Here is a 25,204-nt window from a genome sequence, read left to right on the forward strand (position 1 = left end):
ACATAGAAGGGAGCGTAGGAGGCTGGAGGGAGGGAGGCACGGGAGCAGCGGCGGCAGCAGCGGGGTTTGTACACAGGTCCCAGGGCAAAGGCGCTTTTGAGCTGGTCCCTGTAGGGTTCTGCACACTGAGCTAGGTTTGGGGGGAGGGGGGGTCTCCTCTTGCCCTTTTCTTTCTTTTGCTGGAGCCTACTGAGGGCTGAGTCCTGCCTAGGGTAGGGATATCCGCAGTGGGCTGTTGCATTGTTTTGGTTGGGATAGAGAAGGGGCTCAGCTGAGGGGTCCTGTTGCCTGGCCTGTGACCATTACAGGTGAGTCTTTGGTTATTCTGTTGTGGGTGCTTTGGGGGAGGGGGGGTGGAAAAAGGGAATGAAATGCGACGGGAACGTCTCATTAGCTTCGGTGCGAGTATAACTCCTTCCCACCCTGAAATGTGTTTAATTTCTGTTTAAGTTGCCTTCAATTTGCTTATCCTTTTGTGGGGTTTGGTTAAAAATGGCAGGCTGTCGCTATATCTTATGAATATGGCGGGTTACTGTAACTGGAGGAGCTGAGGAGAATTTTTTGGCAGTTACGCCAGATTTATGCATTATGCTTGGAAAATGAGCCAAAAGGAGCTATTATGTGACAACATAGGCTTTCTTGGGCTGACGGTTTTCAGAACGGGTTTGTGCGTTATTGGGACTGCGTATTGAGTTTTACGAAGCTTGGGGAAGCCTATTCTTTTCCTCCATCCTGTATATTTTTGCTTTGTGGTACTAAAATGGCTCGTTATAGGCCTAATCTCTTTGCCTTCCACACCCCCGCCTCCCCGCCTGCCTCCCTGTTAATATCTCCGCTTCGTGGTGTAACCTGGACAAACGGAGAGCTGTCCCCAGGAGTTTCTGTGCCAATTTAAAAGGGGATCATTCTCCCCACCCCCTTTCTCGAGGTTGTAAGTAGTTACAGTGGTGCACCCCTTTCTTGCTTTAGTTTCTGCAGCCAGTGTTCGTGTTCCTTGGGTGGCATATTTCAGTCTTTTTCCTGAAGCAGTAAGTGTTGGTGGGTTAGACCGTATTGCTGCAGACATAGGGGAGGAGAAACAAACGGTTCACTGTGTACTACTAAATAGGGTAGAGAAACATAATATAGTCTGATTATAAAGGTCCTGTATTCCCCCATACTCGTCTATTAGGGAATGTGCGGTGTCTGAAAGCCCTGAGGTCCCTAAAATGGTACCTACTACGTGTCGTCAAAAGCAGAAGTTCAGTGCTGCATCTAGATTTAGGAATGTTTTAGTCCATTTATTTACAGTACCTTAAAGGAATAATAACGAAGCGTTTCTGTTACTCAGGGTTCAGATCAGAGAAAAGCAGGAGATATCCACGGCAGTACTTACAATGCATGATTAATTGATTATCATCACTATACTTCTAAAGTTACTTTTAAAAAAATATGGAGCAAATTTATTAATTTCCCTCTTTTGTCCTTTAGAGATTCTAAAAATGGCGGCCTCAGGCTGATGTTGTGGTAATCTAATCAGCTCGGGTCCTCCACACCCCATGCAGTGCGTTTGTCTGCAGCATATTAGTGTCTTACTATGTTTAAATGAAAAGGCTGTTCCCTTCAAATAACGTACAAAACACCTCTTGACTTTACTGTGATTTAAAAATGCTGTGTTCCAGCTGATTAATTTTATTGGTTATGTGTGTGAAAGGCAAGTGAACGAGACCACTCTTGTCGGGGAGAAGGGGGGTGGAAAGAGGCAACAGACTCAAGCAGCTCCTTCGAGGGGTGTGTATATGGTGCTGTAAGGTAATATGTATGTCAGTTTAGTAAATTGGAAAAGCTGCTGCGTTTGCGATCAGTACTGTCCTGTGTCTGTCTTACTAACGATATAAAATCGGTAATATTTATCAACACGAGCAGTAGATTAAGATCACTGAGGCAGTCAGCTAAATTCTTCCTGGAAACACATTTGTGAACCTCATGTTCATCTTCCAGGAAATACCTTCACTGGACATCAGTGTAGTAATTCCATCTATTTGTAGTTGGAGAATACGAAATGAATTTAAGGGAATAATGCATGCAAGATTATAACCTGTTACTTTATTTAAAGACATGAAATTTCTTGCTGCCATGTAATCTTGGCATTACAATTTTTTTTCAATTTATTTTGTGTATTGCTGTATAAATTGTATATGTGGTAATACATGCACAAATACTGAGGGAAGGGGCAGTTCGTAACCCCTAATTTTTTTCCTAAATGAAATATGAACCTTTTAGTATCACCACTATAAATACGGTTGAGTGGGGGGAAGGGAGGTCACAAGGATTCATTATTTGGTAGTTGGTGTAGCGTACTCTGATGCATACTATAGAGGCTGCAAACTGTATGTTTTAAGCCAAAATAACAAAAAATAATTTTTCACTTTTTTTTTAGTGCCTGTCTTTAATCTCATCCTTTAAATTAATGAGATATTAATTCCTCTTCCAGTATAGCTTTAGAACCTTCTGGATTTAAGCAATCAGAAGTGATATTGAAGGTATTGAAGTGGCAAAGCTATCTTCAATCTCTGATGAATTTTAATTTGGATACCATTTAGAAACACTGATGTGGGATTTAAGGTATACCTAAAGTTAAACAGTAAGACAGTTAGACTTTTAGGGTGTTGTTAATGCATACCTTTAGTGTGTTTTGAGGCCAGAGGCTGAGTGATTTCGTTAATTCTCCAGTAATGCATGCTCCCATCATCTTTATATAAATGTGATTTTTTTTTTTTTCCTAAACCATGCCTTATTCTCTTTATTTAAAAGTACATGAAAAAAAACTCTAAAGAGTATATGGGCCTTTATGGAAACCTTTTCCCATTTTTTCTTTCCTTCAGTTGAAAGCTCCTATTCTTGATTTTTTTCTGACATTGTGACTTAGGGGGCTGTACAGTCTGCAACTCTTCATGGCCTCTGTCATGTTCTCAAGCAGACATCTGATTCACAATTAGAGGAAAATAACTTTGTACACTTCACAAAAAGTGTTTGGGGGAGGGTAATGAAATAACCCAAAAAATACAAATTTGCAAATTTTATAGCTTGTTTTCTCCACTAAGAACCTCTTGGGAATTTAGAGAGATCTTCCAGAGTTTTCCTGTATGAGTTTTAATGAGTCAGTTTGCCTTTGTGACTCTTGTTTCTCCATTTGTAAAAACAGATCTGTGATTTTTTTTAAGGAGATGATGAGTCTACGAAACAAATTCTACTCTTATTTTTTAACTCCACTGATGTTTTTATTTATATATTCATAAAGAATGAAATATCTCTCCCCCCCCCAACCTAATACAAACCTCTTGAAAGGGGGAAGGTTTGAAATCTAAATTTCTTTTTTTTTTTTTTAAGATACGTCTCTGTTCCACAAATATTGTGTTACAAATGCAGTAGTATGGATTGAAGTTATGAAACCATATATGTATCTTGAAGCTTTTTGTGTCTGAAGGAAAAATTTGCTTAACTGTCACTTAGCCTTTTGGGTGAGTGTTTTTGCTGTCTGGGAAATTCCAGAGGGGAAATAATACTGACTCTTTAGACTAAATCTAGGGAAAGTTTCTCTTAGGACTAAGTAACTCTTCAGGTTATTTTGAGGTAATGCAGCTCCTGATTTCTCTTGCACAGTTTCAGCACACACAACTATTAAAGTTCTGTTGGAAAGCAGCAGAAATACAGAAATCAGTGTCACACTGAAGGCCGTGGTGTTTCTCCAGTTCTGATCTTGGTTTGACTAAGGACAGTCTTAATTTTGCATGCATGCTAATACTAATTTTAGTAAGGACTATTTGTGGGACTGAGTTAAGGAGTGGTGTATGTAATTGTGGAATCGTGGTATTGTTCTGACGAGATCAATGTAAATGAAAGTTTAATTAAAGTATTTTGCTGTTGTCATGCGACATTCTAACAAAATTTAGTAGGAGGGGTATAGATGGGTGAAGATATAAAATAGAACCCAATTCAGACTTCTGCAGAGATCCTAAAGAAGTGCATCTATGTTATTTGCCTCATGACTTCCATACAAATGAGTATTTGTGAATCTCTCAAAAGCAAATTTCGTTGGACAGTGTTTTTTCAACAGGTACACTGTTCAAGTGTTTCCACTGTGCAAATAATAGTTTTGATTTATTGCTGAGAGTGACACTTAAGGCATCTCTGGGGGAAAAAAAGGTTCCAGCAAATGTGGAACGTGGATTAGGAAAAAAACCCTCAATTCCATCCTTCCAAATTCTGGATTATTTAAAATATTAATTATAGTGGACTTTGGAATTGTGCAAGATGGATATTTCTGTCTAGTTCAGTGTTCACATTTTCTTAGTAACCAAAGGATTGTACCCACAAAACCTGATTTCTTTGAGGATCCAAAATTCTGCTCATGACCTTCATATTACAGAAAAAACCTGCTGTAGTTGTGTTCAAAGAAAAACTGCTGTTACCTTTAAGGCATAACAAACAAGTACTTAAAAGAAACCTTTTCAAGGTTTCATATACTTGCTAGGAGAAAATGACATTATTTTTATTTCCTCTTGCAAATCTTAATGTGTTAATGAAACAGGCAAGATTTTAAGCTGTGTTGGTTGTTAGAAAATTTTAGTAATTAAGGTTATCTGTAAACCTTTGAAGATAGTTCTGTTCCACAGAGTATTTTTTTAACATGCCTGACCCTGTATATTATTTTTCAGAATTAAAATATGGGTAAGAACTATGGTAAGTCAGTGTCCATTCAAGTTACGTATTCCAAAAGTGCATGTGAGGAATATATTATAGTAACACACAGATTGCACCCTGTGCAAGTAGAGTGTGTTTGTTACTTTTGCATATTGTATTACAAGAGTGCTATCTCTTGTTTCATGTGATAGTTCATGCATTGCTTAGGTGGAGATCCAGTGTTGTAAAACCTAACTGAGACTTGGAAGGGACCAGCAATTTTGCAAATCAGGCACTTGCCAAAATAGTATTGTTCCTAGTTTTACAGTTTAGTTTTAAGTTAGCACTTGGGTAGTGTGGATATAAAAATTTCATACTGCAGGCTCAGGTTAAGGAAAGCTTTTTTATTTTTATTTTCATTTGTAGTTGCGTTTTGTGTATTTGATACCATTGTAATCTAGGTAATCATTCACTTTTATATCTTCATCGCAAAAAAAAATTGCCATCAAGTTCAAAGACAAGATGATAAGACTAAATTTTCACTACATTATTGTAATCTATATTGCAATTTAAGAAGGAAGACATATAATCTGTTGCTGGCCCCCTTATCACAGAATGGTGTGAGTTGGAAAGGACCTTGAAAATCACCTTGTTCCAATGCCCTTGCCATGGGCAGGGACACCTTCCACTAGACTGGGGTGCTCAAAGCCTCATCCAGTCTGGCCTTGAACTTCCAGGAATGGGACATGCACTGCTTCCCTGGGCAACCTGTTCCTAGTGCTTCAGCACTCTCACAGTAAAGAATTTCTTCCTACCATCTAATCTAAATCTCTCATCTTTTGGTTTAAAACTTTTCCCCGTTGTCCTATCACTATCTACTCACGTAAAATGTCACTCTCCCTCTTTTTTTATAAGCCCCATCTTGGTAGTGAAAGGCTTCATTGAGGTGTTTGGAGCCTTCTTGTCTCCAGGCTGAATAACCCCTGTTCTCTCAGCCTTTGTAGGAGAGGTGCTCAGCCCTCTGGATTATCTTTGTGACCTCCTCTGGATCTGCTCTAACAAGTCAACTTCTTTCTTGTGTTGCGGACCCCAGAGCTTTATGAACTGCAGGTGGGATTTCTTGAGAGTGGAGTAGAGGGGCAGAATCTTGACCTTCTGCCCATGCTGCTTTTGATGCAGCCGAGGGCATGGTTGGCTTTCTGGGCTGTGAGCACATGCTGCCGAACTGTGTTGTGCTGCTTGTGAACCAGCACCTGCAAGCCTCTGTGCTCCTCAGGGCTGTTCTCCACCCATTCTCTGCCCAGCTTGTACTCGTGCTTCAGATTGCCCTGACACAGGTGCAGCACCTTGCACTTGGCTGTGTTGAATTTCAAGAGGTTCACAGAGACCCACCTCTCAAGCATGTCAGGGTCCCTCTGGATGATATGCCTTCCCTCCAGAGTGTTGCCACACCACAGAGCTTCATGTTGTTGACAAACTTTCTGAGACTGTTTAATCCATGTCACCAACAAAGATTTTAAACAGCTGTGGTCCCAATACCAGTTCATGAGGAATGACGCTCATCACTTGTCTCCACTTTAACATCAAGCTTGACATCTCGCAACTTGTGCGAATGCAACCATGCAGCCAGTTCCATATCCACCAAATGGTCCGTCCATCACATTCATGTCTCTCCATTTTAGCGTTAAGGATGTTGTGCAGAACCGTTATTTATCAGTCATAGAAACTGATGAAACTAACAGCCTGTATTTGCCACTTGAGAATTTAAAATTGTATACAGGATGGTAGATTTGGGTCTTTTACCCTGAAGAGTTCTGAATACTTAAATTTGTTTGGTGTTCATTACTCTTTAACTTTTCTAAATTGATAGGGCTAAAGATACTTTTTAACAGTTGGTGATGCTCTTAGGTTGCCTTGAGTAGACAGAGGCACCTAACTTCTAATTAGAGTGGTTATAATGGGGCTGGGTTGAAAACTGTATCACGAGACAGATGATATTCCAAGTCTAGACGGTTAATCCTGTTTTAACTATTGATTTAAAGAAACGTTTCCAATAAGGAGTGGTTTTAGTCAGTTCTGGTTAAACTGAAGACTTGAGAGTTGCAGCAGTTTATATATAGCTTTTGAGGAAGGTACAGAGTGATTACATGTCTCCTTTGGTTTCCAAACCTATCATTCTAGAACTGTGGAAGAAACATGAATAGTTTATATATAATTCGTAAACAATACAGTAGTTATTTTACTGGTGATAAGGGTAAGGTTCCTCCCTCAAATGCCTTACCAAGTAATTCAGCTGATTTTTTTTAATTTCTTTTGCTTAGAATAGGAACGTTTGATGTGAATCTTTAATACCTTTAATATTATGCAGGATTTTTATGCATGACTGTGTTGTGGGGTTCTTCTAAATGTTTGTTCTCTGTCTTACTTTCCAGTCATATCTTTTGTGCTGAAAGACAAATGAAAGCCAAACACTGCATCTTTTTGTCCCCTTCTGTGTGGCAGTAGTAGTGAAAATTAAAAGCCATGTGTTGAGCTTCCATTGCTGGGCAGAATTTCTTTGTGCTTGAAGATTAGGTATTTTCTATCTCTGTTACTACAGTCAAAAATACATACTGAAACCTCCTTTGAAAGCACAAAGCTATAGAGTTAAAATGCATGGAATCTAAATTTCCTAACCCAGATAATACAGTTTTGCAAGATAATTGCAATTGAAAATAAATTGGGGTTTGTTTTCTTGAAAGTAGGAAAGGTCTTTTGATCTTAACACCGGGTTTTTTTGTGTGTGTCCTTGAACATGATATAGTCCCTCCATCTGTTCCCTCATTTTTTCTTGCCAGTACCCTCCCCAAGTTTTTGTAAAGAACATTTTTGTTACCAAGAATATTTTTGTTACCAAAAAATATAGTCTAGGTCGAACTGTAATTAAAATTACACAAAGGAGTTCTTCTAACTGCCAGAAAGAATTAAAAGTGTGTGTTTGAAAGACTGACTTTCTGACTTGCTTCTGTTTAGATTCCTAGGCCTAAGTGTAGCAGTTGGGCGAATGCTTACAAATTGCTTCCATGGGTAGAAGTAGAAGCACTGTTGATCTAGTTAGGTAAATCAAATGCCACAGATTAAAAAGAGGAGCTAGTTTTTGGAATCTACATAAGTGAAAACTTATCAAAACAAAAATATGTTTAGCTGAAGTGTCAGACTTGAAATAAGTCAAAAGAATTTACTTCTTCTGTAGTAGGTAGCTAATAATTACAGTAGACTCCCAAGTCTTACTAAGCAGCATAGAAAAAAAATAATTAGTCTATTTGATTTCATGAAGCCAGCAAAATGTTTATAGTGTTGAAGGCAACACCAGTATCTATTTTTAGCCACATATTTTTCCATCCCAAAATCTGTACTTGTTGGGAGGAATATTGGTGACTGAATTGCCATTACTGTTATATTTAATAAAAAAAAAATAAACTTAGCCCATACAGTTACAGACATGAATTAGAATTCTTACAGAATGTGGACTGTATCTACTTGCAGAAAGCCTTTATATTTTAGGATGTTTGTCAAGAGTAACAACGTAAGGTAACAGATGTAATGTTTTCTTGGTGAGCAATTGCTAAGTCACAGGCATTTTGTCTAAGTTTAATCAACTGCTTTTTATCATTTTGTGCTAGATGGAGAAATAAGCATTTGCAGTAAAATAGTTGACACAAAAAATGACATAAAGCCAAGATACTTTTACTGGGAAATCACTTTATTAGTGTTCTTAGCTTTTGAATTCTTCATTAAAGGCATTTTACATTCTGTGATATACCATAGCAGGCTAATGTCAGGTAGCTAATATATATACTTCTTCAAGCAATAAGTGATATTGCTATGAAAAAATAATTTTTCTCTTACTTCTATTCATGTGCTGTACTTGTTTTGTAGTTTACAGTTCTTTGACTCTCCAGCTCAAATAATTTATGGTTTTTGAATGGCTAGGCCTTTTTTTGTGTGACTTACTTTCAGTTGTATAGCAGGTGTTTAGTAAACTTAGAGACATCAAGCAATTTGCAGTTAATTTTCAATTTTGGTTGAGTTCTGCAAATAGAAAACAAAATCTGTAAGCATGGTGTTTGAATATCTCTGCTTACTGTGTCTTTGATAGATTTCTGTTCAATAAACTCATTCTTACTCTTTCTGTGACTGCTGTTACCTTTATTTCCCTTCTACCACTCATTCTTTTTCTCTTCCTAGTCCCATATTTTGTCTAACTTCCACTGAGAGAAGAAAAGGAGTGAAGAGAGTGAGGAGGTAAGGGCAAGTCTTCATGTTTTAAGGGACTGATGTAAATATTTGAGTAAGAGACACTGCTTTCACTCATGGGAATAAGCAAGAGCAGCACTGTTGGACCAGATAGTAAAGGAAAATGGCTTATGTCCAGTGGAAAGCAGCTTTGCTGTATAGCAGAGACTTGGGTAAACTGGCAGACTTACTCTTGGTTTATACTTAAAAGTGTGGCTTGCTCTGTGCAGACTAGAGTCTGTGTAGTGCATGTTATGACCTGTGTACTGATGGAAACCTTGTTACATGATAGAAACTCAATTTTTTAATGCATAAATCTTGGATACCATGAAGGAGACAGGGGTTTTCATTTCTTTCTTTGAGATACTAAACTCTGACCAATTCATAAAGTTTGGCTGCCATTCCAAATGTGACTGTGCTCTTTGTTGAAGGTAAAATCCTGTGTTTGTCTCAGGATGTTCATAAGCCGAAAGAAACAGTTTGCCCACAGAAGTTGTGGATGCCCCGTTGCTGGAAGTGTTGAAGGCCAGGTTGGATGGGGACCCTAAACAGCCTGGTAGCAGAAGGTGTCCCTACCCATGGCAGGCTTGTTGGAACTGGGTGATCTTTCAGGTCCCTTCCAACCCAAGCCATTTTGTGATTCTGTGCTAGTAAATCGTGCTTATTTGCACTACTTTAAAAGCGAAGTTGGAGGAGGAGTCTTACTTTGTCAGTTGTAATAGCAGTATTTCTGCTGGTCTAATCATCAGGTAGGTCTGTGTCAGTACAACCAATAATGTCATAAAACAGAAATTTGACAGGGCTAGGAGCTTAGTACCCTTGAGCTCTCTGAAGCTTACTGAAAATTCAAAAGGTGATGGGGGCAGCTATGAGCAGTATCCTGCAAGAAACAGGGAGAGAAAGCATAATAATTTTAGCCATTATCTGTCATGCTTAACTTCAAACCAGCCATAGCAGGTACTTTTTTGGGTTTTTGTCTGACAGGGCACATGAGGAGGAGGTTAGAGGGATATGAGTACTGACAAGGTATAGGTGACAGTGGACAGCATAGGAGGTTTTTGAGGGGCTTGTGAGTGAGGCTGGAAGAGTTAATACTGTGATGGGGAGGAAGATACTGCTGAGAGGGATATAGAGAACATTAAATCAGTGGGAATGTTTGAGCACACACTACAAATACCAGATTCCTTTTAGAACATGTTGTTTCTTCTATATGATGTGCAGGAGTTGGTCATTAATAGGTATTAATTTGTGTATTTGAGTGTGCCTACTATGTCATATTTTTCCTACTCCCCTTTCTTACTTGTCTCAGCACAAATTAGAAGTAAGCTGCTAATTTATCTGTTACATTACCATGGAAAGCAGCAAACAGTAGCAAAGGTCTTAAATTGGACTCACAGTTGTTCCTAAGCCTGCACAGTTCTTACTGCACCTGCAGTGGTGTAACATCTGGAAGTTGGATATCCATCCTAATCTCTTAGGAAAATCTATACAGTTATGGAGCATGTTAGGGGAAACAGAGAAAACTTCCTTGTATGTAAGATTAGTCATTTATTCATGTATTCTGCTTCTAGGTCTGATTAAAGATGTGTTACCTTCTGAGAAACACACAGCAATGAATAAATATTGATTACTTTATACATTTAATTATGGTATGTGTATATATGCTGCATATTTTTTCCACATTTGTGTGTTGATACATGCATATACGTATATACATGTGCATAGTGTAGTTTACTATTTGAAGGATATCTAGAGTATACCATTAAAATGCCAGTTGCTCTTGCAAATTTTAAAAATAACCTAATTCTTGTTAGACTTGTATGCTCAGAGCACTAGTAGAAAGCAGTTTAGAAAAGCGTGATTTTATTTAGTAAAATCCTCTTTAAATCTTCTCTCTTCTCCCTTTCCCCATTAAAAAAAAGTTAAAAAAAAACAAACAGAAAAACCCAAGAAAAAAACGGAACCCAACACACACATACCTTCCAAACCAAAAGCAAACAAATTCCAAAGAGGAGAAAAACCTGTAGGTAGGAAAGCCAAGTAGTAACGCTTAGTTTGTTGGTTTTGTGACAGTTCAGGACATGAGTTTTCACACTGTATTTGTGGACTCTGCCAGACTATTGGTAGTTGCATTTTTAATTAGATTTCTCCTGTATAGATCATGCTAGGGCATAGGTGTATCAGCTTTCCTTAGCTCCATTATTGTGGATTTCTTGGGATCAAGGGTGGTTCCCATGACCATGGGTTAAAATTATTGGCATGTAAATCTGAAGGAAAGTATGACAAGAATTGCTTTTGCTCATGATTGCAAAACGTGTGTACACATATGATGTAATTGGAGGGAGGAGGAGAATGTTTAGATCTCATTCTCAATAAATCCAGCTTATGCGTAGAAGATGCATGGTGAGGTAATAAAATACAATAAAACAGAATACTACCTTTTGGTCATCTATTACCTGAGATGACTTTGTATAAACAAGTAACAATAAGATATGCAGGAGTCCGCAGAGGTCTGAAAGCAGTAATACAGTCTTGGAAATCTTTACATCTTGACTGAAGGACCTTATTGGTATCAGAAACAGTAATTAGTTTTGTAGTGATTCTTTGTAATTTTGGAGCCAACGTGGACTCACAGTAGCATGGATTTTCAGCTGGGAGCAAATGGAAGTTAGAGTTTTGGTTTGGGCTTAGTGGTGTAGAACACTTTTACAATCAAATTGACTTGAAGTTACAACCAGGTTAGCATTGTGAGCTGGTTAAACTGAAAGGTTTTGCTTGGCTCAAGACTGTCATGCAGGTAGTTTGTGTTTTAACACTGATGGTTTTTTTTTTATCTGTTAGTCTCATAACTCTTCTACCCTTTCTCTTTTTCCTTGGTTAGTGCTTGAGTGGAAAATTGCCTGTTTCAGCAATTTCATTTGTTGCTTAAAGTTAATTCCCTTAAGATTTGTACACATCTCATGAAAATGAGCCTTTTTATATACTTTATAACTAATGTGTGTATTCTGATACTTAGTGCTGCTCCAGGAAATGGTTACTAATTTCTTGCCTGGATTTAAAGGTGTGAGGCAAGGGGTTTACCAGTACTCTTAGTTTAGCAAAGGAGAGCCTCTTCTGTACTTGTGTTCAGGGGAAATAAGCTCTACTTGAACATGAGGTGAACTGTCCATTGTGGGATAAGTTGGGAAACAGTGTAGTTTTTTAGGTGTTCGGGCCTGACAATTACTCTTGGCCAATTCAGTTACTCAATTTACTACATATGGGAAAATTACCGCTTTTACCTTTTATGTATTTTGTAGTACATATTTCAAGTTACATAATTCTGCTTTTAAGTAAAGGTAGTTGTCATATGTAGATTAGAAGGTTTTGATTAATTTTTCTTCAACTCTAGCTCTAGTTCTGTGGATTTTGTATATGGACCTTGTGAAAATACAGAGTAGATAGAGAGATGGTAATTTGGTTAGTATATTAATATTTCTGTAGTGACATTAGTTAAAGACTTTAAGGTGAAGTTGTATGCATCAGTATAAAATCTAAATAATTATTTATCTTCAACCAGCACTGTTTTCTCTAATGAAATACTTAGCCTAATTATAGGCTAATTAGAATTAAGTTTTCCTCCTTAAACCTCTGTGTTTAGGGAGATCCTGGTAATTCTCTTTGCAGAGGCATTCTGTGATGAAATCTCCCAAATCTTGAAACTATCTAATAACTACTTAATAGTTATTAGATATCTAATATTCTAATATCTAATAAAATCTAAACTATCTAATAACTATTTTTTTAATCTTGTAATTGTTGATGGGTGATTACTGATAACTGCAATTGGCAGAAAAAATATTGAAGAACTTACATGTATATTGAAGTCATAAAAACAGTAACAATAAGACTTAGTATTTTTGTAATGCCTAGTGATGTGAGAAACTTGAACTGATTTAGCAATCAACTTAATTTAGTGTAGTCTTCAGTGTGTGGGAAATTATTATATTTGAGGTAGGATATAATTTAATTGTGAGCTTAATTCATTATTTCACTGATGTCCTTTTTTTAATTAGAAAACAAATGTTAAGTCTCAAGTTGCTTTGTTCTCAACTTCTATAGTAAATGTATTTTTTGTAACTTCTGTATGCTTTTTGGTTTTTGTATTTGTCACATGACAATAGAATCTGAAAATTGATTCATGGAAAGGGAAAAACAAGGAACAGTAACCCTGTGTAAAAAAACTGTCAGAGATGTGAAGAAGAATAGTAAAAACAGCTTTCATTAATTTTTTTTTCCTCTCTGGTTTTTGTAGTATTAGACGTAAATATGGTTAAAAACAACACCAACAAACAAAAAACCCACACCATATTGTAATAAATAACATTAAGTATTATAAGTAATAATACTATCTTGATATATTAAAGTCTCTTTAGGATTTTTTAATATTTAAGACAAATAAGTTGTTACTGGTGTTGCCACCATCTCTTATAATTGATTTTTATGGAAAGTTTTGTATCTCTGCATCTAGATGAGAGCTTTAGTATTCTTAGACATACAACATAGGGTTTAGCAGGTTTAAAACTACTAATGTAATTTCAGGAGATCACCCACTTAACTTCTGATTCAGGAGCTGAGCTGTCTCTGTTTGGGGCTTTTTCCTCCTTTGTGTACCAGTGGAAAAGTTAAATTTTTTCTTCTGATGTGACACAAGTGATCTTAGCGGTATGTGACAGAAAGGAAATGTGGTCTTTGTTAGACCACAGAATAATGTTGTGTAAGTGGAATACCTCAGGGATAATATGTAAGGGTTTTTTTGTTCTTTAATGCATAAATTATGTTCTCTGTACAAAGTCATAGAGATTAATATTTTGGAATGTATTATGCTCTTATACTGCTGTTGTTAGAATACAATTAATTTTTTAAAAAAGGGTTCTGGTGTCATAAAGTGGATCATGAGAAGTATGGTGAGGCTTCAGATATTTTAGACTTGATGTGGCTGTTGAGTCAAAAAGCTCCTCTGTATTCTGTAGAGACGCGAAGTGCCATTAAAAGTATAAACCAGTATGAACGAGCAGTGAAGTGTGATGGGTGTGAAGAGGTTGATCTTGGACAAGATAAATGTTTTAACCAGATAGAACAGAAATTTGTTTGGGTATAAGATGGACATTTTATTATTAGGGCAAGAGAAACTTTCTTACTGCAACTAAATAAAAGCAAAATTTATTTTAATAGGGGATGGTTTTTTTTCATGTAATAAAGGTGTAGGGTGATTATGAGAAAATTTGTGAATCTAAGACATTGCCAAAATTCTTTCAGAGCTTAGAGTGTACTCTCACTAATAGAGTGGCCTATAACAAAATTGGAGGGCGTCTACTGTTATTAATTAAGGTACAGTAGATGAGCCATTTTGTCCAGTAAAGAGCTGATCAATGAACTTTGGACTAGCAGTTTGTATATAGTGGCTTTTAACTCTGTGACCCTGAAATTAACTGGACAAACCAGTGTCTTCCTATCTTTAAAATTCATGTACTGCTTGAAGAAAGACTTTCTTAAACAGGAAGTTGTGGAAATGAGTGTACCTATGAAAACCGTTTCTTAAAGGCCACAGATGACAGATTGTCAGAGTTCTGAAAGAATAATTACTTGAAATAGATGGATGCTTGCAGAAATTGGAAAGTACCAAATCATGACAGCAGGTAGTATTCTGCTTCAAAGGATAAGCAATCTCTTCTTAGATAAAATTCCCCAGTGGTTGTGTTATTTCCTTTCTGAACTTATAAAAGTACTGGGAATATAAGTATGTCATGATAACGCTTCTGTTTCTGTTGGTGAGCCTGCTTTCTGTTGGCAGAAAATAATTATTTCCCATCATCCCAAATTTGACATCACTGTAGTAATCATTACTGGATGGCCTATATATAAGGTCACAGTTTTGTTTAATAAGTGGGTGTAGTGTTACTAATTTATCCTGCATCTCCCCCCACTCCCATTATGGGCATTTGTTGAGCATGGCTACTCATAAATAATGAGCAGTATTTGTTTGAATTAACTTGGCTGTGTAAGTATTGCAAGCCAGTGACTGCCTCCATTCTTCCATACTTAACTGTAGGTAGAGGAAAAGCGTTAGAGGGTTTTGTGTGTGTGATGAAAAAGGTCGTAAAAAACAGTGAGTTACTATTGCAGTCATGTTCCACTTCCGTTTAGGTGCCACAACATCTATTTACTGCTCTTCAGGCAAAAAAAATATTTGATTCCTCAAGTTTCTGATTTTATTCGGTGTAGATCAGGGTATTAGAATTTCTGACTGAATTCTGACAGAGCTGTATTTAATAAAAAAAAATGGGGGGTTTGTTTTGGCTGTTTGCCCCCCCCCGTTTCCCCCCCCCCCTTTTTTTTGTTGTTGCTTTGTTTTGGTTTTTGTTTGTTTGTTGTTGTGGTTTTTGAGCAAGAATGGTGATGTATTTGCTTTGTCAGAGATTGTCATTAATTGGGATATGCATTAGCCGCTGATTTTCAATCTATACATAGCTCTAAAAACATGTGTAGCTCTTCTTCTGCATTACATTTTAAAAAGCACCCCAAATATCACTTGATTATCAGATTTGGTAAGCAAATCTCTTCTTTCTGTGTTGACAGTGGAGGTCACTTGAATATATGATGATTGGGTAACCTCAGGGGGTGTTTTTGCCTGCATTATTTTACAGCTGATGCTCTACCTGGTTAGAAGTGTTTAAAACCGCACCATCACCAAAATCAAGTTAAAGTACAAGAAATATCTAAGTGAGGATCTTGATCCCAGGCAGTGGTGTCCAGTATGTCTTTTAGACCTACATTGAACCACTAAAACTGTTTTTTTAGAATTACCTAGTAACAGGCATAAAGTAAAAAGTCCATTCTGCTAATGATTTGGTAGCATAGGTCACACTGCAGGGAGTAATGGAACAGCCATTAACCCTGGGCTAGCTGATATACCTGGATTTAAAACATTCATGGTTTCAGTTACTGGGTAATTTTTTTACTTTTTCAGAAGGTGGGAACTAAATGGTGATTTGATGTTTCCTGTAAATTGTAGGTGCAGCTGTTCAGGATTCTGCCCTACAAGTAGAGTTACCTGTATGGCGGCAAAATGAGAGCTCACTTAAACTGTTAGAGGGGTTTACGGTTTTCTTCATGCCTTCTACTGAAAGTACTCTATACCTGCTTTTGGTTTAACATATTTTTCTTGCTACTTATTCTTGAAAATAGTATGTTTTTTCTTAATTTTATGCATAGCTAGTGATACAGTTTGTTATTTGTGGTATTTAGTAAGAAAACGCCAGCATTTAAATGAGGAAAGCAAAATATTCCGAAGGCTACTTGGCCCGATAGCTTTCCAGTTCACTGTATAATAGGACCAAAACACACCTTTTGCTGTCTAGAAGGAGAATGAACTGTACGTTTAGGCACTTCAAGCATCTTGGTATGTTCTTATGTTAATTGCCAAACTTCAGTATTACAAAATTTAGGAAGTTAGATGAAGACTTGCTGCCATCTCATACTTTAGAGATGTCTTGTACATGCCACTTTGTCATCCTGAAAGTGCTGACCTATTCAATAAAAGAAGAAATTCAGATTTAATTCCACAGTGTTTGTCTGAAGTCCATTTTTCACTGGGGGCTTGTGGTTTTTTGTCATCATAGTGTTTGACAAGGATAAGATGTTAAGATGAAGTTCAACCAGGGGAAGTGCGGGATTCTGCACCTGGGGTGGTCCAACCCTGGATGTACAGACAGATTGGGGAATGAGAGGCTGGAAAGCAGCGCCATGGAAAGGAACCTGGGGGTCCTGGTCAGTGGAAAGTTGAACCTGAGTCAGCAGTGCCCTGGCAGCCAGGCAGGCCAGCCATGTCCGGGGGGGCATCAGGCGCAGCATCGCCGGCCGGGCAAGGGAGGGGATTGTCCAGCTCTGCTCTGCTCTGGGGCAGCCTCACCTCGAGTGCTGGGGGCAGTTCTGGGCACCACAATATAAAAAAGACATTAAACTGATAGAGAGTGTCCAAAGGAGGGCAACAAAGACAGTGAAGGGCCTTGAGGAGAAGCGACTATGAGGAAGGGCTATGAGGAACAACTGAGGTGACTTGGTCTGTTCAGCCTAGAGAACAGGAGACTGAGGGGAGACCTCATTGCAGTTACAACTTCCTCGTGGGGGGAGGAGGAGGGGCAGACACTGATCTCTTTGCTCTGAGGGACCAGCGTGACAGTACCTGAGGGAGCATCCTGAAGTTGTGTCAGGGGAGGTTTAGGTTGGATATTAGAAAAAGGTTCTTCCCCCAGAGGGTGGTTGGGCACTGGAACAGCTCCCCAGGACAGCGGTCACAGCACCAGCCTGACAGAGTTCAAGAAGCGTTTGGACAATGCTCTTGAGCACATGGCATGACTCTTGGGGATGGTGCTGTGCAGGGCTGGGAGTTGGTCTTGATCATCCTGGTGGGTTCCTTCCAAATGAGCACATTCTGTAATTCTTTGAAAATACATTAATCTCAAAATTGTTGTGCTCTTGTAGACATCAGCTAAGATACAACATTTTGTGGCGTGAGTGTCTTTACTAGGCACAGTACGTGCTTCATTGCAAAGTGGTCTGTGGTCTTGCAGTTTTGACATTTTGGAAAGAGTTTGCAATTATTTGTTATGTAAGTACTGAAGATACTGGTCTTATTTTACTTAAATTATGTAGTCATTTGTGTAAAACCTGGTCTGTATTAGTGTATAAAAGTGCATTAGTTTACTAATCAGTGAATAGCTGAGAGCTGTTTACGTTTCTCCTGTACTTGATTGGATCTTCTGCCCTATGCAGTAAGGGAAGTGGGGGACTTGTAGTAAGTGGCAGACAGGTCAGATGCTTTATGCACTCGTGGAAGTCAAGCAGGTTGTAGTTTGCTCTACAGTTAAAAGCTACTAGTGATTATTTTAATTTTACTTCTTTAAAAAAATCACTTCAAAAAGTGGCACTGAACAGGCGTTGTGTCTTCTAGCAGTGATTTATTAAAATGGAAAATGTTTCCTATCATTATTGTGAATTGTTAGAATGGTTTTGCTTTTAAAAAAATCCTAAATGGTAGTTAAGACATTAGATTTTTTTTTTTTAAGTGCGAAACAAAAGTGAACAGTGCTGTCTGAGACCTAGTTGCAAATTCTCTAACTAGGTTTCTGTTGAAAGGTACAGCAACTAGGCTTTGACAACACAGAGCAGTAAGCAAAAGTATTTCATGTTCAGTAAGTCTGCCATAAAGTGAGTCCTTGGCACTTCCCTGATTGTGCTGGGGTTTTTAATAATAAATTTGAGTGATTGTCCATTTGTAATATTTTCAGGTTCAGTTGTTAAGATCGTCACACTCCTTAAAGAAGTTTATTTGCGGTTAACTTTTAGAGAGGATTGAATGTTTTCCTTTCCTTTTGCTTGTGTAAAATTAATGAAATAATTGTGACAGATATAAGTGGCAGTTTTTAAATTAAAATACATACGTGATGTAAAATTGCCTGGGTTTAAAATGAACTCCCTTAATCTTTTGCATGTTTTGGGTTTTTTTAACAGGGTTTGTGGATGCACTTAGATGTTTGCAATGAGCACTGTGGCTGGCATGCCCCAGTGTTTTGGATACCAATGCATAGGACTCCGTAGTAATCGAATTTATCAGAAACGAACGTCATGAGCATAGTGATCCCATTGGGGGTTGACACAGCAGATACTTCTTATTTGGAAATGGCTGCAGGCTCAGAGTAAGTATGTGAACATAATTTGTAAGTTTTCTTACTTATTTTTTAATTACTTTTTTTATTCGTTCATGACTCTTCCTTGAATACAATTGGAGAAAAATGTCTGCTTAGTTTTGTTGAATCTTTAATTAGTTAAATTAGTAACTGTCACTTTATTCTTATGTCAGTTTCTTCCACTTCAGGGGGAGCAAAGGAGAGAAGCTAAATGTTTCTACAAATGCATATTTTTCTTGCTTATCACACTGAGAAGTAAAGATGCTGCTTGGTTTACTTTTCATGCTTCAAATATTTTGCCATTTCAGTTTCCTTTTTAACTACATGTAAAAAATATTTTTGATTTTGCACATTACAAAGGTAAATTAATTTGGTGCATTAAACTGCAAGAAAGTAGTAGTAATTAAGACAAGGGTGCATTTCTTCATGGAAATTGAAGGCCTAGCTTAAATGGCCAATACCATGTCTTCAGAAAGTTATTTCTAGTTGTAAAGCCTAGTAGAAAATAATTCATTTAGTAACTGTGTATAAGCGATTACAAAGAGCCAATGAAATCATGCATTCAGTAATCTCTGGCTTTGCATGAAGTAAGTGTAGTGAGTTTCTGGGTTTTGGGGGATGAGGATGGTGGCTTGTGGGGTTTTTGTTAGGATTTGGGGGGGGGGGGGGAGAGGGGGTGTTGTGCATGTACATGTGTGGTTTTTTGTGTTGTGGTTCTTTCTGTGTTTTTCCCCCTAGTCTCCTGTACAGTATTGATTGGCTGAGGTTTAGGTATTGTTGATCTCTGACTGGATACTTCTCTTGTCAAACATCTTTCCATGTGTGTAGCATCAACGTGACTGTCAAATGTTTGGAAGAAAAACCACTTTCTTCTCAAACTTTGAAGGGAAGTTTGAGGTGAACTCTAGAATGGCTTTTTTAAAGGATGTTTCTCTCCTGTGCTTCCAGTTATATATGAGGCTCTTCCAGGTTTGCACCGTTTCTTTGAAGAGAACCAAGAATTTGCAATTCAAAGTTTTTTGTTACATAAAATTTTTAAAGTTGTTTTATCTTTTCGTATTATGAACACTATATACCTTGGTACAGAAGATTTTTTAACTTCAGTAAACCATTCATGTATCTTTTCATTATCTTTTGCTGTGCTTTTCTTTTATGTTTAGAGAGGGTCATGATTCCTGAGGTTGCTGACATTCCTTGCAGACACAGCATGTCATGCTGAAATTAAAATAAATAAATATAGTTGTCAGTATAAACAAGATAGGGTTCACAGTGTGTCACTTGCTTGATGCTGTGGCAGAGCGACCCAGTTAGTAGCTGCTTTTCTTTACATGTTAAGTGGCTGTTACCAGTTAGATGAATTCTTGTCATCTCTGCCATACTCGTGCTGAAATATGTGTAGCTGCATGATTGGTGTACGCTGATTCAAAAGCCATGTCCCTGTCACAAGAAGTGTGACACAAAGGTGTGTCCCTAAACTACCAGCTTACACAGTTGTAAACCTTTTCTGTCACTGTCTATGTGATTTTACTTTTTGTTCTTGTACATTTTCCTCCAGAGAGTAGTGTGTTGGAGATAGAGTGCATTAATAGCAGTCATAGATGGTCTTTGAGCACGTTCTGGGGTTTTCCCAAGAGGGAGGAGCTGAATTTTTCCACTGTGACTGGCAGGTCTGATATTGCTTCATCAGTTGCTGAAGCATGAGCAAACACAAGAATGGGGGAGTGGCAAATTTCATTATGCAGGAGAAGCAGCTTCGGAAAAAAGCTCTTTGTGTAGTGCAGTCTCTTAGTGCTGGAAGATTATTCTTTATGCTTCAAACCAAGGCATAAGCCCATTAAAAAAGGGGGTCGTTTATACGATTAATAGTTCCACATATTTTAATAATTGTAGCAAATAGCTGTCTATAGAATAACATACTAAGATGTTTAAACACCTTAAAAATTGGGTGAGATGGTCTGTTTCTTACATTACGTGTACTTAAGTGGGGTCTCCAGATAGATCTTAGTGCTGTCATAGTCAAAACACACATATTTTGCCTTTACTTATAGATCTTACTAAAGATGAGTATGTGTGACTTTTTAGTGGTAAGGTCCTTGTAATAGTAAGCAGAACAAGCCATTTCTGAAGGTTCAAAATGTGCTTCCTTGGCTTCAGAGAGTGCTAGTGTAGCTTAGACCATAAGTATAAGCTACACATTGGGAAATGCCATTGGTGGTACTGCTTTTCTGGTTTTAATATTTATACATCTTCTTTAGAGAGAAGGCCTGTGTAATAAACTTCACAATTACAGTGTACAGATCACTGTATTGAGTTCAGTATCCAGGAGAAAAAGAACACTGGTGTATTCTTAAATACAGATAACATCCGACCAGCCTATACTTGTAGGGCCTGCTACAAGGTGCTTGGGTAGCAGAACCCACTCAGTTGTAGAGAAAGCAGTCCTTGGTTCTTGTTGTCTAGGTAGTGAAGCCTGTCAAATGTGTTTGGTTAGAAGTGTCTTGAAATAGAAAATGTTGTTTCTCATGCAAAATATATTGTATTCTTTTATCTGAGATGGCCTTCAGCTAGATACTGTTCAGGTGTGCTGGTACAAACAGAAAACAAACCTGGATTGTGGCAGATTGATGTTGCTGAGGTTGCATTTGGAGTTTAGATGCATTTTCAGGAAGTACTGTTAGCTAGGTTTTCACAGCTTAAAGCTTGGATACCGCACCTGCCTTTGAACATTTTAGTTCTAATGAGATTTTGTTTCCCATTTGAATATCTACGTATTTATGCCGGTGGTTGATGGCCCCAAATTCTAATCGATTGTATTTTGGGTGTTAGTCAAACGCAGTGTGCTTTTTTTTGCTTTTACCCCCCCCCCCCCCTTTTTTTTTTTTTTTTTTGCCCCCCCCCCCCCTTTTTTTTTTAATTTATTGCTAAATGGTCAGAAACAAAACAATATTTAAAAGGAGTGGAGTGGGGAGATCACATTTTGGAGACGAATTGACTTTCTTTGAATCGCTGCCGGTCGACTCCCTTGATACAAGTTAGCTATAAGCGTTTGGGGACTGAGGTTTGGTAAATTAACTGGTCTCGTGTGTTCCTTTAATTTCTCACTAATGCCATCTGCTGGCAACATGCAGAATATTTTGTTTCCATTTTAGATATGAACAGTAGGAAATGACCCAGAACATGTAGTTGTTTAACTTGCTAAATGAAAATTCTCTCAAGGTTTTTTGGTTTTTTTATATATATATAAGCATCTCTGCTTTTATAATTGATTTGAGAAAATACTATATTTCTGTTTTCAAGGTATAGGTATGTCTTAAATCACTGCAGCCCAAGAGCATGTAGAAAGCTTTTTTATGGAGCTTTTTGTTTTGTTCCCTGTGAACATTTCACACAGTTTTGAATTGCTGACCACAACGCTTAATGAGTATATATGATATTTTAGCAAAATAACATGGTCAATTTATCCCAGTAATGTTTGTTTATGTAGGAAATAATACTAACGTTTTGGTCAAACTTCATATATACTGTGTTGTAATGCAAACATTGCAGTTTTGATGAAAACCAGAAATACAATAAATATCTTTCTTCAGTAAGACTGAAGTTGTTTGAGGTGAAGCTGAAAAATGTGGTATGATCAGTAGGCTGACAGGCTTAGTATCTCAGTCTCTTACAGAACTGGCTAATGTCCAAAAATACAGGCAAGGAAAACCTTACAGTGTTCTCACAGATCTGAATGCTTACACTTTTTCCTCCTGAAAACTTGCTGGGATGCCTGTAGAAATGCCATTGGTGGGATTAGGGGGTGTTTGTCTGTAGCACAGTAGCTAGTGCCTTGCTGCTTGGGCCCTGCTACTTGAGTCCCAAAAAAATGTAAAACTTGATTTTTAAATTAGGTGATATCTCATGCTTTAATCATCTGTACAATTAAATATTTTTCCAAGAGGCATTCCTTCTCAAAGCTATCCAACTCTGAGATGCCTATTTCAGAAGAAGGGCTTGACCTTTGAACAGACAGTATTATATAGGGCATGGTTGGCAAAACCAAGGAATTCAGTGACCTATCTGCCAAAGTTGATTCTGTCTGTGGCTCTCTGGAAAAAGGGTGCTCATTCTGTACTGCTTATGGGGTCTGTATCACCTTTCTGTTGACTGTAAAGGAAACCTGTGAAGGTTAATTTCTAGCTTCAGTGAATGCTTTTGGAGCTCCTTCCTCTAGTTGTTGGTTTCTTCCACACTTCCCCAGCCCAGTGCAGTGGGTAAATGGAACAGTAACAGTTACATTCAGAGCTCTAGTGAGCATCTGTTACAATTGAAAGTAGTGTCTGTGCCTGGGTGAGCATTTGAGAAAAGTTTTACTGAAAGCTGATTGTGCTCCAAATTTGTATTTATGTTACAACTTCTTAAATAGTTGCCTTTCTGTATCACCTGATTTTTCTCCCACCATTTTTGTGGTTTTCCTTGTTCAAGTAATGACATGCCTTTTTCGTATTAACATTGTTCTCTGAATCTGTTTTATGAGTGTTAAAATAGTGATAAATGAATGGTTTTGGAGGCTTTACACTTCTGCTTCCCACCACTGTTATGCCTCTAAATACTAAGTATTGTTCTCTTAAATGGTTTATAAATTGTTAGAGTAAGTAAGAAATGGATGTAGGGATGTCTTTCCTCATATTTTGCAAGAGACCTGGAGTATCTTTCTGATTATTGTAGTCAGTTGATGAAATACACAACCTCTCTTTCTTAAGACACTTTCATTCTGGTATGTTTCACTGAATGTTTCTGTGTTTAAGTAGCTGGTATTTAGGTCATAATAATACTCACTTTTAATGAAGGAAACTCTGCTAAATTAATCCTGGATGGATTGTACCAGAATCCCCTCCTGCTTGTCCTTTATTAGATAGCCTTCCTGCTCTGAAAACTTAGTATTTTCCAGCAAGACCTGGGTTGAGCATTGAATGCAGAGTGGGTAAGAGTACCCGTGTTATTACTTGTGCCATTCAGGAAATGGTGAAGAGTAGTAGTAGTAGAAGCAATGCAGTGATGAAGATTTATTTGTACTGGAGAAGCTAATTTCTGCCCTAGCCATGAGGAATGTGTAGCTAATGCCTCATTCACTGGCATTTTAGTTGGCTAGGTCATCAGAAGGATTACTGGATCGCAGAAGAGGTGTATGATTACAGCATAGATGTGTTGGTGAATAGGTAAAAGCAAATCAGTTGGAAAGGCACAGTTTTTTTCATTTTTGTCTTTTAGTCATGAGCTAAAGTTCTGAGCTGCTTCTAGAAGCTAATTCTAACAAACTCCAAATAAAATCGTATTTTCAAGTTGTGAAGGGGTGTAAGAGTAAGCGAGGATTTTTCTGGGTTTATGAGGTAACAAAGAGCAAGTGCTATCAGAGTTGGTTTGTCTCATGCCAGTCAGAAGTTGTATTTTTAACATTAATACTTCACATGATTTGTGTGCTCACATGTTTGTTCACTCAAAAAAAGGCAGCTGATGACTGTTGGAGACAATAATCTTTTAAAAAAAGATTTTTTTCTTTGGACTCTAGAAGCTAAAGCCCTCCCCCAGTAGTGCTTTTAACTAGTTTCTTATTAAACAGTTTTATCATGTGGCAACCTCACATGGGAAAAAGCTCATAAGGAGAAATGGGCAACCAAACCCATAAGTAGGACACTTTCAAATAGATGTGAAAATACTGCATTTTGTTCAGAAAGTTAATGATTAATTATATTTTTTCCAATGTTGTTGGTGTCCTTTTAAATCAAGCTAGTATTGCTTCATGGCATAGCAAAAAAGCCTCTGTCAGGTATCTTAATGTCGAAGAAAAAAATCCCGTCAGTATCTATTTTAATTTAAGATTCAGAAATACCAAGTTTATTTTAAAAATCAGTTCAAGGAATTGATAAGATATGTGATAGGAACTGGAATTCACGCACAATAAATATAAAACTAGAAAAGTAAACTTGATTTATGATGTGAGTCAAGTCCACTTCAGTTTTAAATGTTGATACTTTGTGGTGCCTTTCACTGTTTAAAAAAAAACTCACTGTAGGTAACCTGGATTCAATTGTCTTAGTGTGATTAAATCATATGGTGCAACAAAAAACCTGCAAGTTATCTCAGTCACGCAGACACGAGTAACTGTTTGAGAAAGGTCATGAAGATGTAATTTTTTGTGCTCAAATAGATCTTCCTGTTTTAGTACTCCTTTATCTTCTTTCATATTGTGGTTTAGTGCATATCTACCATAGTTTGTATATTGAAGAAGGTACTGCCTTTGATACAAAACATTCTCTTGCAAATTGTTATCACCTTTTTCCCTCTATTTAAAGATAAATCAATAGAAACTACCTTGTTTAGATAATTTGCTCTAGTTAGGATTTCTGGTTGTAGGAGCAGTTAGTGCAGGTGGTGCCCTGCCACTGCCTCTGTGTGTCGCTGCAGGGCTCTATTGTTGTGCAGCCCTCGGAATCAGCATCAGTCCTTGGGCAGAATTCCTTCTGGCAGCTTCTGTTACTGCTGGATTTTTTTTTTTTTTT

General features: G+C 37.6%; 1 protein-coding gene across 3 annotated transcripts in view; it reads left to right on the top strand.

The window, feature by feature from the left end:
- Positions 1 to 6: 6 nt before the first annotated feature.
- Positions 7 to 25,204, top strand: part of KMT2E (lysine methyltransferase 2E) — a 57,243-nt gene continuing 32,045 nt past the window's right edge. For 2 of the 3 annotated variants that reach the window (XM_008642515.2, XM_017745897.1), the window contains exons 1-2: positions 7 to 308; positions 18,490 to 18,674. In XM_008642515.2, the coding sequence (XP_008640737.1) occupies positions 18,604 to 18,674 (71 nt within the window). In that variant the 5' untranslated portion in view covers positions 7 to 308; positions 18,490 to 18,603. Of the gene's footprint in view, positions 309 to 8,889; positions 8,947 to 18,489; positions 18,675 to 25,204 lie in introns of all 3 variants that reach the window. The other variant, XM_008642516.2, reaches the window with a different exon arrangement.

The sequence above is a fragment of the Corvus brachyrhynchos genome, unplaced genomic scaffold (assembly GCF_000691975.1).
Source record: "Corvus brachyrhynchos isolate BGI_N302 unplaced genomic scaffold, ASM69197v1 scaffold239, whole genome shotgun sequence".
In the NCBI taxonomy this organism is placed as follows: domain Eukaryota; kingdom Metazoa; phylum Chordata; class Aves; order Passeriformes; family Corvidae; genus Corvus; species Corvus brachyrhynchos.